General features: G+C 40.6%; 3 protein-coding genes and 1 long non-coding RNA gene across 4 annotated transcripts in view; 2 read left to right on the top strand and 2 right to left on the bottom strand.

Annotated features, from left to right (window-relative positions):
• Positions 1 to 18732, top strand: part of LOC145443197 (uncharacterized) — a 550061-nt gene that overhangs the window by 69953 nt on the left and 461376 nt on the right. The gene's annotated exons all lie outside the window — the stretch shown is intronic.
• The window catches only part of LOC145443209 (uncharacterized), a 451826-nt gene that overhangs the window by 159213 nt on the left and 273881 nt on the right, over positions 1 to 18732 (bottom strand). The gene's annotated exons all lie outside the window — the stretch shown is intronic.
• The window catches only part of LOC145443194 (uncharacterized), a 267709-nt gene that overhangs the window by 203311 nt on the left and 45666 nt on the right, over positions 1 to 18732 (top strand). The window lies entirely within an intron of this gene.
• LOC145443229 (beta-1,3-galactosyltransferase 1-like) lies at positions 5167 to 12285 on the bottom strand. The gene is made up of 4 exons (XM_080321213.1): positions 12061 to 12285; positions 10625 to 10806; positions 8690 to 8909; positions 5167 to 5742 (listed from the first exon to the last, which is right to left on the bottom strand). Exons 1-4 carry the CDS (start codon positions 12183 to 12185, stop codon positions 5193 to 5195), a joined length of 1077 nt encoding a protein of 358 aa, XP_080177339.1. The 5' UTR covers positions 12186 to 12285; the 3' UTR covers positions 5167 to 5192.

Raw genomic sequence — 18732 nt, 5'->3', positions numbered from 1 at the left:
CATTTCCATCTTGCAGATGTGTCGTGGCCCAGCTCAAAACTTGAATAAGCTGATTACTAAAAATTTCAGCTTGCCCAAACTTACTCACGGCCTAGGAAGCTTATTACGTCCATCATCATGACGATCCCCAGATAAAGGCAAACGATCCCAAGATTTGAAACCACTGTCTGTGACTGAAGCGTCCAATCGGCCTTAACCAAGTCCAGGAATATACCGTTTGCTTATATAATTTGACTTATTTCAGTAAATGATGGTTATTTATATTTATTTTTGATGCATTTTTGGCGAGGGTGGTGCTTGGTGCTCATACTAATATCAAAATACGTTGCTTTAACTCGCGCGCAGCGCGAAGAAGAATTTCGAATAGCATAAATCTGCTTGAAAATAATATTGTTTCTGTGATTTACGAAAAACTTTTCAGCCTACTTCGAGCCTTTAAAATTCCGGACATTTAGGCATATTTTAGAAATTCCTCCCGGACGCAGATTTTCCAGTGAAATTCCGGACATGTCCGGGAAATTCCGGACGTATGGCAACCCTAGGCTATAAGCGCTACACTGTGTGTGCGAATAAAAGAACAAAAAAGGTTTTTGTTGTAAACGCGAACGTCGAAAATAGCTTCATTATTATGATATCGCGATTCTGATAAATCAGAAGTGAAGCAATAGTGCGACCACAAATATTTCAATTTATATTTCGGTGTAACTCTGATATTCTCTATGTAAACTGCATATAAGGGTTTCGCATTGGCGTTTTCACTTCTATGAATAACTCGTTTTTGATCAGTCAAAAACTCTGATCTTGATATGCAACTTATTACGTTCTCGTAAACCGGTGCCAATGTCAGCGACTTGTTCCTTATGGTGACTAGAAACCGCAATTCCGCAGTCTGATGTTTATATAAAGTGACCTATGAACATACTCGACATTTGCTGTCTTGAGGGATTTTTTATTTGAAGTATTTCTTAGTAAAAATCTCATCGTTTGTTAGAAATGTGCACGCATTTTTCAATCCACCCAACATTGCTGCGCGAGCCGGATGAAATCAGCTGGCGGGCCGGATGCGGCCCGCGGGCCGTATGTTTGACACTCCTGATGTAGCTGTATACGCTGATGGATCAAAGATGAGAAAGGGGGCAGGGTGCGCATTCTCTATCCCTGAAGCGCGAGTAGAATGCGCGTTTAAATGTTGAGACAAGGCAGGAAGTTGGGATACAGAGGTAGAGACGATTTCACAGGCATTGATATGGATTTTAGGAAGCGGAACGGATCAGAAATATGCGATCTTTTCTGGCTGTATTGGGGCTATCCGGGCCATCAGTTATACAGGGAATGCCAAGGATGCAACCATTGCATTCATAATGGACGCCATTCGTCAACTGACGGACAGACACATTATTGTGGTCTTGGTGTGGAAACCGTCACATTGTGGTATCCCTGGTAATGAAGCAGTCGATGTTTTTGCCAGACGAATGGCGAATGCGCCCGCCGTATGATTGCCGGGGTCTTCCGCTGAATCTGGCTGGAGTAACTGTAGTAGGCCAGATGTATACGCTGTACAAACTACCAGTCTAATTAGTTGAGGGTCAATTAACTTCTACTTTTAAGTAGGCCATTTCTAGTTCAAGTTACAGATTCGAATAAGTTCTAGTTCTAGTTTTATTTTAGTTTTATAGTTGCGGTTTTAAAAAAGTAAATTAGTCGCTGAGCAACTACAGAAAGAACGCATCGTCGTTCGACGTGAATCGTGACGCCAGTGTTCTGTTGTGTGAATAAGTTTTCTCAGCCTACAGGAAGAATGAAGTTGATGTATTGAACGTGATGATGGAGACTTTCATTCAATCCATGGAAGAACGATTTAGTTCACCACGAGTCTAGCAAAATATTATGACCCTCAAGCCAGATGATATTAGTGATCAAGTTTAAGCTAAGGCATGTGATAAAATTGGTGATTCTCTTGTTGACTACATTAATACATCTGTCTTATTGGGAGAAGGCGAGTCATTTATTACCATTCCTAATAAGGGGCCTGATGTAACAGCTCTGGATGCCTTGTGGTAGCTCGTCAATACCGGTGATTATGATTATGATAATCTCTTCCAGGCTCTGGGTATAGTTTTAAGCAATGGTTCACAACCCTTTTTCTTCGTGGACCCCCTCAATTGGTCTTTGTTTGAAGTTTTTCGCAATCATCGTGCTACCACCATCTTTCCTGTGTAAATAATAACTGTGCGCTAGTGATAGTCAGCGGCAATTTGTATTTTCTTAAAAATAACACCAATATGTTTGTATCAGTATTAAGTATCGGTATTAACATTAATCAGTTTGTATCAATTTACACACAGTAGGATGATTAATCCCAGGCGGACATTCTGTTGCTATGAGTCCTTAAGTTCAAACAATCTCGCTTTAATATTATGCCAGCATGCTATAGGTCCATTACATCCGCAGCTAGCTCTCTCAACATGTCTTCGGCACTGCGGTTTGCAAATGCCATAAGTTGTTATAGCACTTTGGCACGGTATATAAGTTACTTATTACACAATATGCAATGTGTGTAATAAGTAACGCATTATCATTATTTTGTTTGCTGTACCTTAACGCCACCAGTGATGAGCAACTATGAGCACTAAACAATAACCCTGATCAATACTTACCGTACCGAGCTCAACTCATATAAGCGACGATTCCATTAAACCTGTTTTGAAAGTGGCCCCTGGGTATGTCCTTCGATAGCTCAATTGGTAGAGCGGTGGAATGTAGGACTGACGCAAATATCCATAGGTCGCTTGTTCGAATCCGGATCGAAGGAACTTTTGTGGCGCATGGGCCGCGACCCAAACTCGAGTCGTCATTTTAGGAATATTGAACCAAATTGACCATTTTGTTCAAAAGTCAGTGCACAAATATGGTTAATTCCTATCAACCAATAGCCTAAATGATTGGTATTGATACATCTGCTGGAAAGGATGTACCTTAACTTTTCGCCCATGTTGCACCACAGTGTACGGACAATGGGCATGACTATGAAAGCAGTACATCTCATTTCTTTTGCGTCCTTCAGAGCCAAATACCCACGGTTTTAAAATTTGTGATTAAAAATAACTGATCTCATATACCACAACTTGGCATTGTGAGACTGGATTAGTGTAGGCCTATGTGTACATTAGGAACTGAACAGCTGTAAACTGACAGGAAGTTAGAGCCAGCATGCGATTATGCTTGAAGGGGTACTGCGCTCCCAATATGATGAGGTGTCAAATTAGAGTTGAAGGGGCGAACAAAGTCTTGGTACGAGTCAATTACCTTAGAAAGCCATGGTATTCGAACTGCAGCTTTTTGCGAAACGGATCATTCCACCCTTAGCAATCTCTGTGCTATCGAGATCTCATGTCACCGCTTCTCAAGCCCTATGCGAAATTCGCGACACACATTTCTGCAGCGTTGCACTTATCCCGCGTGATGAAGTCAGCGAAGAAATTTTATATAGTCAATTGATGTTACTACGAAACTGTGTCTTACAAACGTATGCACGTCGTTGGGAGCTTTTGTAGTCTTTAAGCCAATATTTTTTTTTCCAATTCGACCTCGAGCGGAATTGTCCATGACTCTGGTCGCACAATAAGTTCGCATGTATCAAATGCTATAGTGCAGTGGTTGATGGCCCAGCGACACCCCAGTACTGGATCATCTTTGAGATTACATCATATCAAGGAACGGTATAAAACGGCGCTATGTAAGTTGTAATTCGTATTTATTATACTTTCCGTGTAACATTTGTGCAAATTATATAACATGCAACAGTATTATCGTGCAAAACTAAACAACGCGCGTACGTTTGCACTGCATCGGCCCTGAGCTTCCGCAAATTCACAGTCATGTCAATGTCTTTAATCATTCATTTTACCTGATTGTAGCAGGGCTTTGGAGCCGGAGCCAGAGCAAGGAGCCGCAGTCCAGGAGCCGTGTATTTTAAACGGAGTCGGAGCTCTAAAAAAATTCTGATGGAGCGGGAGCTGGAGCCGGTTCTTTAAAATGTAGCTCCGGCTCCGATGTATTTTATAAGATGCTATGCTAATACTTTTGGCTGAATTCATAAAAATTTTCGGTAATCGTTCAAAAAATTAGGAATTGTTGCCTTGGCGCTACCTTTTTGTAACCAAGCATGTTTAAATTATTCATATATGACGCGCTAAACCCGGGTATGCGAGATATGCCGTGCATTACTATATGCTGGGACGTGGTTATTCGTCATACCGCCAATTTCGTCATCAGCACAACACTGATGGTCTACAGATCGGTTCGAAAAATATTGACCACTAGGTATTTCGCAAAATAGGACTGCGGGGGCTTATGAAAGCTGAGCAAATTAACTAATGAGTAATTAGCCAGTGGTTCTCAAAGTGTGGACGCGCGTACCACAGTCGTACACGAAAGCTTGTTAGGTGGTATACGCGAAGAGTCCTCTGAGTAATGTCGTAGGCCTACCTCAGATTGGCAAGCTTCTGCATAAAAAATAGTTGCAATTATCTCATAAAATTGTGCTTTCTTGTTATCCGAACAGAGATAACCAACAAACATTCAAGTAAAATACGTAATTCAGGTGGTACCACTTGTATAGTAAAAAAACAAGTTGGTTGTACGTCTTGTGGTAAAGCAAAATATGGTGATTATTGGAAACAGTTTGAAAAACACTGATTTAAATTAAGAGTTGCCAGAGGATAAACCTGCGCTGACCATGCTGCACTTGCTCATGTCGATTCGGAGTCGCACACGCAGAGATACCGTACGCCGTCTACGCTCTGACGAAAATGCCCGTTCTTTGGTGATAGCTTTTTATCATACGTGATAGCTTTTTATCACAGTGCGTTATTGTGGGTGCCTGGAATTCAATCCGGCGTGAATAGAGAACCGCATGCTAGAACGCCGTTATAGTCGAAAACCAAAAGTCGCGACTCTATAGTCAAGTCCAATCACCAAAAATCGCGGCTCTAAATTGAGTCGAATCACCAAAAATTGCGGTTATAAATCACCAAAAATTGCGACTCTAGTCAAGTCGAATCACCAAAAATCGCGGCTCGGGTCGGAACTCGTCTCATTACAACCTTGCTAATCGCCCCCTGCTCAAGTTCGACATACCTTCACCACCCTACCGAAAGCAACAGGTTATCAAAAACGTGAAGTATTTTCCTTCATTTTGGTTTATATGGAGGGGGATACACGTTTGACAACTTGTCCGACATTATCTTCTCGTTGCAGAAAGCATGCTGAACCGACCCTCCGTTGAATTTCGCTATTGCACAGAACTGATCAGTCACATTTATACACCAGACGAGGCCCGCATCAACGGCCGAAAGTCGCAATAGGGCGGTTACCCACACGTCGTCGTTATAAAAATAGTTGTGATACCTAGACACTTGATAGATGGCGTTCGACATCGATGCGGGCATCGAATAAAAACCACCCGTGCAAAAACTTGGATAAGAATCCTTGGAGTAGTGCTCGTATGGAACTGAGTTTCGGTAACGCTTATCTCTGATCGGTCCTTCGTTGCTGCGCAGGCTGTTCTGGCAAATGATAGGCGTGTTTTCGAAATGATCGCCATCCATTTGGTTTTGTATCTCGCCGTAGACTTTGCGGAGATCGGGCATCATGTCGTCGTCAGCTGACGAGTAAAACCAATCACTCTGGCAGTTCGTCTGGACCCATTGCATTCCGGCGAGTACTTTCCAGCCAACATTCCTGCGCGTTGGAGAGTGATAATTACAGCTGGACACAATGACTCGAGTCTAAATCTAGGATTAACTGTAATGATTCCAGTGGCGGCTCGTGACAATATCGGGTGGTGGGGCAAGGGCTGCAAGCGACTTTTTATCAAGATGACGTCAAAATGGCGTTTTCCAACGTAAACAAGTAACTTAATGATGGTACGGTAACATGAATTTCCCGGCAACACTGATTTTAACGTATGTGCCACGAGAGGTCCGCTGGTGAGCTGTGACTTGAAGTGTGGTAACTGCGTAAACGGCGTACGGAACAAAGATTCAACACGGTTCATGTTCGCATTAGACCTGACTAATTATCTGCAGAAATGGAAATGACTATAACTCGAGAGATAGCGTAAGCCTAATTGGAAAGGTCAACGAATTCGGACAGATACGCAATTGTTATCTCATAGATTGGGCCTGTCCTATTGAATCCAAAACATCATTGTAAAGGACTAAGAATAGCAGCCTCGGAAATTTGGTCTCGGTACAGCATAAGAGATTTTGGCCTTGAAACTGGAGACTGTAACACGACACATACGTTTTTATTACTGTCTTATAGGTCTGCTGCGAAATCGCCTTTGAAAAATATATTACCGAATAAATACGTGGATGAAAGCCCTAAACTTGGTACACTGTTACATGACATTATCGAGAAGTGGCCTCATGGCCCTTTTCGGTATGGTACACTGTCAAAATTAATGCGAACAGACCAACACCGAATTTTTGCGTAAAATTTACTGAGGAATAGGCTGATCAAGTGACGGGGGGGGGGGGGGGGGGTTGTACGCAAATGGCTTGAAGGCCACAATTTCACGGTGAAATTGACATTGGAGAATATTCGATCAAAGTAAATATTTGAATGCAAACTGAGAATGATATCATCATCTCACTTAACGTTACCGCAGATACACCGGCTTTTGCGTGAAATCCGCAATGTGTTGTAGGCTAAAGTGTCAGATCGGAGCACATCTTTACCATACTCGACCTTGATAACGAAATTACTGCCCTAATCATTGAGTGTCAACCTTGAGACTTGGCACAGCCTTCGATACTAAAATCAAGACATACCGTGCAAAAGCTTATGACGGATCTAGGTAAGGAGCATCGTTAAAATCAATAGAGACCAATACCGGCTTTGCGTATAATCTGTTAGCGATAAATGACGAGTCAGCTCTCACTCGAATTAGGAAACGAAATTACCACTAACACAGTTCAGTGACAAACTTAAAACTTGGTACAGCGTTCGATACTAACATTAAGACTTACCGTGCCAAATGTCATAACCGATCTCAGTATTGAACACTGTCAAAACCAATGGATACCAATACCGGCTTTTGAGTAAAATCTGTTTGCGATACATGACGGATCAGCACACACTCAACTTCGGAAACGGAATTACTACCCTAAACTTTAAGTAGAAACCCTGAAACTTGGGGCAGTGTTAAATACCACCATCACGACATGACATAACAAGTTTCAAGAGTTTTCATGGTGTGAAACCCCATTAAAATCGACCTATACCAGCAAAGGTCGACTAAACGCATATGACGGTAACAGAGTTCAGCTATAGATACGATTGGTACATCACACCTTAAGGGCACAGAGCTATCGTGCCCCGGTTGCTCGGTCATTTTATGAATAGGAGAGAGTAAATCACCGTTTCTTTATTGTGCGCGGTTTTGAGAGAATAGACAGTGAAAGCTTGTTATGAGCGCTACCGGGGCAAGCCCCGGCTAGGCATTCGCAAAGCGAAAACACAGAAGAGAATTCGATTTTCGCATAGACTTCGCTATATATGGGCATTTACAAGCGAAAGGACAAGAAGTATACGATTTTCGCTGTGATTTCGGTTTATATAGATAGGTGTGCGTCTATAAATGGTAAAGAATTGTTATTGAACAGAATTTTAGGTGGGGCAATGCCCCAGTTGCCCTATAGGACGAGCCGCCACTGAATGATTCAAGTCGAGTTCTGAAATAAGATTCTACCAAATACAAAAATTATACGCTCCATGCCACTAAGAGTTAATATATCATGGGGAATTTTAATCTCGATAGCATTTTCCACATTGGAAGCACTGTGTGTACGGTTCCATTTAAAACAAACATGTTTCAAACAGGGTCCTTGTTTATAAATGTTTTTTATTGTTTTTTTTTTCAAGGCATCACGTCACACATATTCAATTGTGACGTCATAGTCGATTAACAATGGAAAATATAGGGTAAATATAGCTCTTTTGACGAAATACGCTTCCAACCCCTGTCACATACGGACCTAGAATATTCTTAATCAGGACTACATCGTCATGCAGCATTTTTACGGTCGGCCGTCATCATCACCAGAACATTCATTACGTACCAATGATCGTGCGTACTATAGCCGACTATTTCGAGGGTTCCAACCATTCCATATCGCTTACGTTGGCTATATCTATAGTGTAAACTGTAAATCATCCGTAGATGCATACTAGATGTTTTTGGGAAGTATTTAAAAAATTATTCCAAGATTATACAACTTAAAAAAACACAATTCTTTTCAAAGGGCATTTGTTGAAAACACTGATTAAAACATGTTTAAACAGTCATTTGCTTTAAATGAAACCCTAACTGAGTGCAGTACAAAGCAACCCACTTTAGTGAAAATACATGTGAAGTCGTGATCGACCCAGAGCATTGTCACAACGCGTAATGAAATCCAAATTGTATTTAATGTGATTTGGAAGTGGCAATATGTATTTTGCGGTTGCATAAAACGTACTTATTTGAACTTTCCTCATCTTCCACACAGTTATGACCTCATATTGAGTGATACTCAAATACTAGACTCGACACGAGTCCTAATAATCGATTTTGCCCAGCCTTAGTGATAATTCTAAAGTGTTACATTAGAGAGAATTGTAGGATGCCCATGGCGCATCATACGTGTACGTTTCTTTGATACCGATCTGAAGCAAATCCCCGTATCGCTTCTGTTCCTTGTCAATCTCAGTCCTATTCATTCTGTCGTCTTTTCCGACCACAAAAATAACCACGAGGCGAACGGCTTGAAGTAGTTTTTGTGCTCCCCACGTCCGCCTGATAATATTGCGTCGTTTCGCGTTCTTGATGTTGGATTTCACGCAAACGATCATAGACCACAGCGCTATAAAACATCAATAACATAATGCTGGAATGTGTAAACCGCGAGATCTGTAAGAATAAGTCATTGCCGCTATTCGAGTTGTAGTTTGGGGTAAGTGGAAGGAAGGCTGCTACTCAATTGATCCGCTCCGACAGACTTTGATATTATTGCATTGTTTATTTTATTGTTAATAAAGTACATGCCCGCAGAGTGGAAATTCTTCATTGTAGTGCTTTCGTAAGGCTGATACGCAACCTATTAGTTTTAACGTTGACATAATCTGAACATTTGTAAACTTCACTTTTCATTATTATGTGTGATATCCAATGCATCTTAAGAGATATTGAGGAAATCGTGGAATTCAGATGGTTTAAAATCAGGTTTATCTATGTTCCCGTGGGTTAAATGATAATTTTTTGGTATCATTTTGTATTGAAATGAACGAATGTTTTCGGCTGACCCTCGTCATTGGTAATCGTCAGTAACTAGTAGAGAATTCAAAAGAACATCGTATATCAACAATCGTATCACAAAAGAGGACGTCACCAGCAAGAAATGTCGAATACGAGAGCGTCACGCTTCCACTTGCATGCCTCGGAGTCGGCTTTTATCAAAACACACCAGCCAAGGCTGTGTCAACAAAAAGAGTTCGTGTATCATCTAAAATTAGTACACTGGACGCTCTCGTATTCGACATTTCATGCTGGTGACTTCATATTCTGCGACACGATTGTTGATATACAATGTTCTTCCCAATTCCCCACTAGTTGCTGACGATTACCCCTGACGAGTGTCAGCCGAAAATATTCTGGCTCATTTCAATATGAATAATCTATTCAACTGTATATTGAAGCTCCGTACCTCCAAGAAGCTGTAGCTTTTTGCACAACTCAAGCAGTTACGTCAAGCGCGCGTTTTAGCCGTTGAAAAGATATTGGCAAAACCATAGAATTTTGGGTATAAAAATATTTTGAAACCAGGTTTTCCATGTTTCCGTGGGTTTTTGGTATCACATCAAACGCGCGTATTAATTTAGTCTTGGCAAAAGCCGTTTCATAGATATTATCACCATCATGGTCGTATACGTGGTCATCAACAGATACCAATAGCTTGGAGCAGGAAGATGATAATCACCACTGTGCTAAGATTCGATTATCATCGCAAATATTGGCGTCTGCTTTTATCTAAGCTTCAACAAATGTTAAACATCAATATTTGCGATAATAATTGAATCGTGGCAAAGTGGTTAGGGGACAAATACCCGTTCTATAATCGATTAAAGATGAAAAATTGGAGGGAACCATCTATACTTGAAGAGGGCACTATTATTTCGCTATTCTTTGCTCAAATTATGAGTCTGCCGACAGCCACCCGCCTATATATCATGTTACCGAGGGTTGCAACAGTAAGATGAATTGTTGTGGACGAGAAATCGTAAATAATTGAGTCACTCCTAGTTACTGAACGTTGGGAGGCGGATGGATTTTTTCACGCTAAGAGTTAAATGGGTGATGCAAGCATGATACAGAACATTTCCATACCTTTATAACGGTATATGATTAAAACTTACAATGATCACCTGTGTAATAGGCTACTACGCGTGCAATATCTGCCAATAGTGTCAAACAGAATTATCTGAAAAGAAATCGCTGTCTATATAGTAACACATTAATTTTCATGTGGACCAAGTGTCCAATCAAATAGGCTGTTGCGATCACAACGACATAATGGGCAACCTCGTTTTCCAAATGCCCCATCATTGCAGCTATTATTCCTTGGATGTATAATGAATTCGAACTCCTCTCTTGGGGTATCCATTCTCGTCATCAATGATGTGTTTCCATATCCCAATACGTTAAAAGCGCTTAGACTTGTTGTAGGAAGTCTTCCGATGAGATGCGATGTGGGAGGAGCATCTCTGTAAAATACATGTGCATTTACTGTCATCACTATCGCTGAAAAGGGTGTGCATTAAACTTGGACTGAAGTGTATTTGATGCAGATTTACGGTACTTCGGCAGAACGTATTATGGTAACATAAAAATAGCCATAATTGCAATTTATTATAAATATCAATTATCAACTTCCTGTGGAAGTAGGGCCTATGCATTGCAGGTGGATCTTCACTACTAACCCAAAATGACCAATGACGCTAAAAATAGGTGCACGTTTCCGAAAATATGTTTAGGGATCTTTTACTCAGTTATCATGACAATTTCACAGATAATAGTGATGCAAACCAGTCCCAGACGTACTTTATACTTTACAGAATCCACAGTGCAAAAATGAATAATTTTGCCTGATAGCAGTTTGAGTAGAAGTGAAAGTAATCACAAATCATAAACAGTAAATAGCAGAAGTGAGCAAAACTTGTTTGAGTACTTGGAAAAGTAGGACTTCGTTACTGACCACCTCTGAATATAAGAAGCAGTTATACGATGATTTGCGCAAAATTTATAAGTGAAATGCTGACTACGTTAAAACCTTAGAACAGTGGTTCTTAATCTAATATGAGCATTAGCTCAACCCGATATTTTCTGAGTCCACCCAATCCCATCCAAACAGTCATTTAATGCATTACCATAGAATACTGTGGCACAAAACGAACTGTGTATCAACAGTGTTAAAACAACGTAACCATTAAAAAATATTTGCACGCAAAACAAAAACTTTATAATCACTGTTGATTGCAAATTAGTGTGACTTCAGCTGTTCCTATTCAGAGACCAGCTGTAAAATGCAAGACCTCCTCTTGGAAATTGTCATCGTATTGTTCTGCCGAAAAGCAACAGCGTAATAACAACAGCTTAATTACAAATGAGCTTATCAATAGTGGAGTTAAAAGTGGCATTTTAGAACGTTGGAATTTGGACTTCGAACCCCAATCTCCCTTGCGTACGCCACGACGTACCAACAGCAAAGTCACAATTCGACTACTGATTGTGCATGATTACTTGCAACCAATGATTCCCATAACGAGCGTATCATCACGAATCAAATGCATGAGTTGACTGTCTGCGTTGTCGCAGACGGAACTCCCTTTGGTCACGGAAGTCCTAGTGGTTTATGGAACACCGGTGAACAACCACTGCCCTAGAAACTATGTATAGTCAGACTTAGACTTTACATAACGTTTTCCAATGCCGCTGTTGAGTTGTGTCTTCCAACTTACAGCGAATAGTTAACATGAGTCGAATATGCTTCGTAGTGTAACTGCTTTCCGAGAAAAATCATTGTGACCACCGTAAGCAACGCGAGACACGTGAGTTTCGCGACATATTGAGATAATCCACCCATCTTCCAGCTTCATGCGTCAATCTTTATCGCGTTGCAATGGAAATCCGGTATCACCACACATCGTAATTGAATGCAAAAACCACACGTTTGATTCGACATCTGAAAATGTCAGTGCATGTTCACTTGTTCAGTGTTCACGAAGTGACGACAAATAATGAAAGTGCCTTTGAGACTGCCAAAAATTCACACTGCAAAATGTAGTGAGACAGTGAATAGATACAGATGGGTAATAGGTAAATAAAGTCAGCCCATTTATTTGGGGGAGCTATTTTACACTGTAATATCTTACTCTCTGAACGTGATATATGGGTGTAAATATACACGCATGGTACACGATACGGACCTTCAACTTACACCACGGTATGAATCAATCACAACATTTTTATCGAGATGATTCTTGAACGAAGGGACGGGGAAGGTCTGGACGTAGAAACGGAGGATAAATTTTTGAGTTAAGTTCTGTTTTCGTGTACCACACATTGGGTGTCAGTCAATATTCACTCTTTTCGCTGGGAGTGTATGGTATACAATTCAAATAACGATATGGTTTTCCTTATTATAGTTATACTAGTATATGGACTTTGAACCTGAATTGGAAATTCATACACATAAATGTCGATGTACCATGGCGGAATAGCAGCTCCTAATCAGGCAATATATGCGGTTGGTAACAATTTTAAACTATACTTCTACTTGGCAGTGTTCAGTTTTTTCGGCTTAACTAAGCCTATAACACTTTCTCTTTCACTTATTGTAAATTGATACTTATACTTTTACTGGAGTAGACGCTACTTCTACATGAATACTAATGATCAGTACTTTGTCCAAATCTGAGTATATGTACGATACAATATTTTGTCTGGACTAGTTAAATATTATTAAATATACCGCGGATTATGTTTAGGTCCTATATGCGAATGATATTTAATAAAAGTCTGCATTTAATTCATATTAATGAAATAACCAGTCCATATTTTCGTTTCGTGGACACCCGCAAGTGCATTGAAGTCAATTACCATTGACAAGTGGGTCCATACAGTAATAACTCCAATCAGTCTAATGCCACGCTTAAAATACAATCGCCAAAATGCATGTGAAATGCATACGAGAATATATTATGAGCACGTGAGCACTGAGCAGTGAATTAGAAAGGTTACTTGATGGCATCCAACCGCTAACACATATAGGCCTATATCTGTCAGCAAACTCAGTCTTATAAATCACAGGCCTCTTTATATCCGATAACTATTAACTCCTAAATAGAAAGACAGCAGGGTAAAACTTCGTCTCCAGCATGTTACAATATAACAGGATAGTCTTGCATGCATTGATATTTTGACGCATGTTTAATTCATGCATAAAGCCATAATACCAAATGCGGGCATGTAGGCTATGTCTTCATAAAATCATAAGACTGACAATGTCTTATCTTTACCTTTTCTTACAACGGATTTTCAACGCCTCGGTGCCCTTACTTTACAACGCCTTCGCAAGGCCTGGCCAGTAACTAATACAAATTTTCCATTCGCTTAACATACCGCACACGCCTCCATTTTCGAAAGCTGCTGATATTGTATCTCGGCGTAACGATACTAATCAATACTATGGTCTGCTCTCGCGATTACGGATATGACACGGCTTCAAAACTCGGCACTTAATTATGATCGCTTGACGTTTTTATGTTACCTTCTATCAATGTTAATTCAGTGTACATGCCTCTTATTTCGATGTTGTGGGTGTTTCATTGAAAGATTACACTCAAAGTCATTTCGCATACTCTCTACCTTTTCGTTTTATCGAAATCTGATGGTGTTGCTAAATGTTTGATTTATTAATAGACAGAACTGAATATACCGACATCCACAGTATAGTGATCATCTTGTCTCTAATACTGAGAGTATTCACAAATCCGTGTTCCCGAGTGCTTTAGCGCCGATGTTTTGACAATGATATTGTATGTATGTACATTAACACCCCTTGTACCACATACGCTTGGAGCACCGATAGGCAAGTGGTCTAGACCGCATAGAAAGAATTTGAAAAGTAGCACTTGACATAAATCGACAATCCGCCGCCGATGTTACAGATCCGTCCTAATTTTGACTGATCGAGCACTCCAGACATTCAAACAACAAAAACTACATATCCAGTTGGTGTGGCGAGATAGCGTAGTGGTATAATCCACAGCTACAACACCAATATGTTGTGGGTTCGAGTCCGACCGAGGTCGACTACAGAATTCCTACGTAAATGTTGAAGGGTTATCTAGGCTCCTCCTCGCTATATCATCCGCGGAAGCGGTGTCTTACAAAAAGCCTAGAAGTAGGCCGTGCTGCAAGTCGGCAGTTACGGTATCAATAATAACAAATATCGGCCTGGTGTAAATGGCCATTGTAGTCGACAAACATCATGAATAGGAACTACAAAAATACATATCGAGTGTAATTTGAGCGGGCACACTAATGACGCATGCGAGAACATCACATATTGAATATGCGACATCAGAGGGATACTCAGAAAACTACCGAATTCCAGTTTTCTAATTAGCAGGGCAAGTTTTTGTTGCAGTGAAATCCGTGGAAAGTTGCATTCACTTTTAACGAAGGTTGCACTACAAAGTTGCATTTATGGCCAAGTTCCTTGAGATACCCGAATCGATCCGTATCCAAGGCACTGTAGCAAAACTCAGTGAAGGCGAATTCAACAAAATGAATAGCCTGAAAAAAATGACCCGATGAAAATATAATTTTTGGCGGTCTAGCTTGAATGTACGTAAAATCATAAAGGACCTCAGATTTAAACGACAGTGTAATAATCAAGCGATCTATTGAGATGTAGCGCCAAATGTTTCCAGTCAAAAGTTAGTTGCATGAACAATCGGAAAAACTTGCAAAATTTTTCATGAAAAATCGAAAAAATTGCAAAAAGTTGCATGAAAAAATGCAGAAAAGTTGCGATATCAAATTCCCCCTTGACAGCATAAAACACCATAATACATAACTTCTCAGTATTTAAGAAGCAGCCAGAAGCTTTAAAGAAAATTGCAAAAACTGACCATACTAATTAGACTAATTTGAGCGAAATACCGGTAATGTAATTCTAATTCGGTTATAAAACCTGCTTGCCCACGTGCATTAATAATAAGATTAAAATATTGTCCTCGATTCATACCGCGGTGTAAGTCTGCGGTAGGTTCTGGTTTCGTATGCCATGGGTGCGTATTCACACCCGCATAACATGGGTGTAAATACACTCTTTTGGCTTGGAGTGTACAAAATAACTGTATAGTGCGAAACGAGCCGAGCTTGGTGTACACAGAAAATGCTTATATGAATGAATTCTGATTTTATATGAAGTGAATTTCATTGTTGTATGTCTTTCTAATTCCCAATTGATTCAGTTTCCGAGTTTATGCGAATTCAACAATTCTAATTCTCATCTAATTTCGTAAGGGTAAAAATTATCAAGTGTTCCAACTCCGATCAAAGGTTCGGAGGACACATAATTCGATAGTACTCCAATTAGTCATTGGGCGCAAAGGGCACTTTACGACTTTAATGCATCCTCTTTACATCGCCTAGGCACTGTCTGATCTCAAAGACTACTCCAAGTCGTTTCGGCATCTTCCTTTCTTTCATTGTATCGCAGTCTTGTGGTGTTTTGAAATGATGAAATTTTATGAATAAACGTGAGCTTGAACTTAGTATCACCATCATCATTCGGCCCGTTTACGCGCTGTAGTCGTCTCCGACCTGAGTGGTCATGGGGCGGCTTGCGAATGTGCTGAAAAATCGATCGGATTTACATGTACAAGGATTATCCAAAATCTGGAAAATGTCAGCAAGGACTGCGATGTGAAGGCAAGCGGGCCTCGTTTTGGTGAACCCTGTTGTGGAGTGTTCGTGTTGTTCAAGTAAGTAAAGGTTAAGAAGCACTGATGCAACAAATGCGAAACTGCGTATACCCTGCAACTGACTAAAGTTGGAAAAGCGAGAATCGTAATGTATTTTCTGTGGCCTTGTTACTCTAGTCATCATTCGTGACATCGAAAGACTTCCGGAAAGCAACACGGGCCACGGTAGCAAGTCTCAAACAACAAATTCCACCATGTCAGTATCCAGCATCACGCGGAAGCGCTCAGAAAGCTGCGCTAACGTTTCAGACACAATCCACACAAGTCATAACAAGGAAATAGTTGATAAACGAGCTCCAATCAATGAGTTTCGGCAACCGTAACGCAACCAATACTCACACACCAAGGTTCATATATCACACCAGCATAGTGGATGTAGCACTCTCGCAAGCTGCAAACGTGGGTTAAATAACTTTCAGATGATTTATCATGACGCAAATCGAAGCAATGTTTCTATCGAAGATATCAGTTTACGACCGTCATGGATATCCTGCGCCAGTGCTACAGCGTTACTGATGCTACTTCATGGTTGGATAATGCTTCGATTCGTGAAATATGCTTGGGACAGAAAAAGCGCAAAGAGTCGACTTAACGGGGGAATGATAATAGTGGTCGCTACGGCGGCTTTGATATTCCCAGTAACCAGGTATATCACCTCTGTTTCGTTGCTCGTTATAACATTAGACCCGCAAGAAGATTGGAGATGCGAAGCTGTGATCGATTCCGCTAAAGCTGCATTTGTCACTTCAATGCTATTTATATTTCATTTCTTCTGGTTTCGCCAAAGAGCCTTTTACGCTCACCCTGCCCTCGGTGATACGTTTGGAAAGTGCGCCAGTGTTTTCAGCGTCCTAAGCTCTGCCATAATTTGTGTTATGGAGATAGTCATGATTCCTCTGTCTGTGTTCCCGCAGGAATACGCGGCAAGTCCAGAAGGTTGCGTTTTTAAAGACGGGAAAAAGCTTTACCCGTTCCGTAATTTCATTTACGGCGCCGGGATGCTGACATGTCAGTTTATATTGCTTGGTCTGTTCATACACCCGCTTAGAATACACAAGGCCAACGTACAAACTTCCACACCAGGATATCAGAAAAATAAGACGTACTCGACACCATCCGAGACAACTTCTAGCACGTTTATAGCCACCAGCACTCAACAGATTCAAAATGATTCCGCTGTAGAGGACATAAGCCATAAAAAGTGCGATAAGGAGCAAAATACACAAGAGGAGTGCCGCAAAACTGGGAAACAAGGAAGAAAATCATCCTCCCAACATCGCGTGTTCAAACTAATGAGACGTACGCTGTTCCAAGCTGTATTTGCGGTGTCCACAGATGTGGTGGCGATGATCCTTATTGGGGTCGTGATTCCGTTCGATTCTCCTCAATACGTCTTCAGATTGGTGTACGATGTTGACCTTTTCATAAACATAGTCACGATTCTGGGGTCGTTCGAAAACTGGAAAGTGATCGTGCTCCCGGGATTTCTGTTGAAAAATTCCAAGTGAAATTCTCCCGTCCAGCACAGATGATCGAAATCGCCAACACAGAAGGTTGGAATCACTTTGAGGGATCGTTGCAGGATATTATAGGTCACCTCTATTCCACTGGCGGATATTTTCTGTGTGGAATCCGGACGTTATTTGTGTTGGTGCGCCTGAGAAATTTTTGTTAAAGCATGGATTCCTAAATAACTTCCCTCCTCTTCGCAAATGAGCATTGAACATTGTTATCTTGTTCAGGCCTACATCTCTACTTACAGCTGCGAGTCATCGTTTTCAAACCCAAACTTTATAAAGAATAGATGTCGAATCTGTATGACCTATGAAAAACTTCACCACTGCCTTTGACTCGCACTTACCAGTTTGCATCCAGGATTTATTGAACTTATTGCTTTTTGCTAATATCGCTTCATCTGATTTGTATGTAGTTATACCGTGTTACATTTGTATGGCTGTATATTATTTCATGACTTTTATGACAAACCTCAATAAATTCTAAACTTTTGTAAATGGACCTTTGCTAAAAATAGTTAAGCTGCCATGATACAGGTGGTAACCTGAGGTGACCAGTAACGAAGTACTTCTACTTTTCAAAATACAACAAAGTAGGTTCAGCCTATACTTATGCTACTTACTCAAGTATTTATGATTTTTGACTACACTTTTCAGTATATCAAGGAATACTTAGGTCTAGAATACTTACTTTGAAATCGATACTTCTGCTTCTACTTGCGAACCGACCATGACTACCTTGACCTGCTAATGATGGTATCTATGCGTACTTTGCCTTTTCTAAACCGCGTGCGTTGCGTATGTTCTCCCGCTTTTGCCACGCGCCAACGCAGTTTACAGTACTTTTATTTCTACATTTCAAGTCAAAATACTTATATTTCACTCTTGAAATTGTCGAAAGTCATATTTGGGTGATATGCAGCAATATCCACAATGAAATTAATGGACTAAATCCGCATTGTTGCCTCTATATCATGATGGTAACAGAGTGTAGCTTTATTAATTATGGCACCATAGTGTCCTACGGTGGTGTGGACACACGCAAATCGCACGGCTCACTGCGATTCGGTTACGTCATTCTGGTCATTTGACCAAAGGCAATTTACGGCACTATTTAGAC

Source organism: Botryllus schlosseri, chromosome 7, assembly GCF_051294905.1.
Source record: "Botryllus schlosseri isolate E-star chromosome 7, Bs_hap1, whole genome shotgun sequence".
NCBI lineage: Eukaryota > Metazoa > Chordata > Ascidiacea > Stolidobranchia > Styelidae > Botryllus > Botryllus schlosseri.
The sequence above is the reverse complement of the archived record's forward strand: the minus strand, read 5'-3'. Positions and strand labels throughout refer to the sequence as shown.

Excerpts from the sequence above, each read along its gene's own strand:
- LOC145443229 (XM_080321213.1), bottom strand. The coding sequence starts at position 12,185 with ATGGGTGGATTATCTCAATATGTCGCGAAACTCACGTGTCTCGCGTTG. Across the intron at positions 10,807-12,060 it reads ACTCATGTTAACTATTCGCT|AGATGCTCCTCCCACATCGC; the intron begins GTAAGTTGGAAG and ends TGTATTTTACAG. Across the intron at positions 5,743-8,689 it reads GGTATCAAAGAAACGTACAC|GAATGTTGGCTGGAAAGTAC; the intron begins GTATGATGCGCC and ends TCCAACGCGCAG.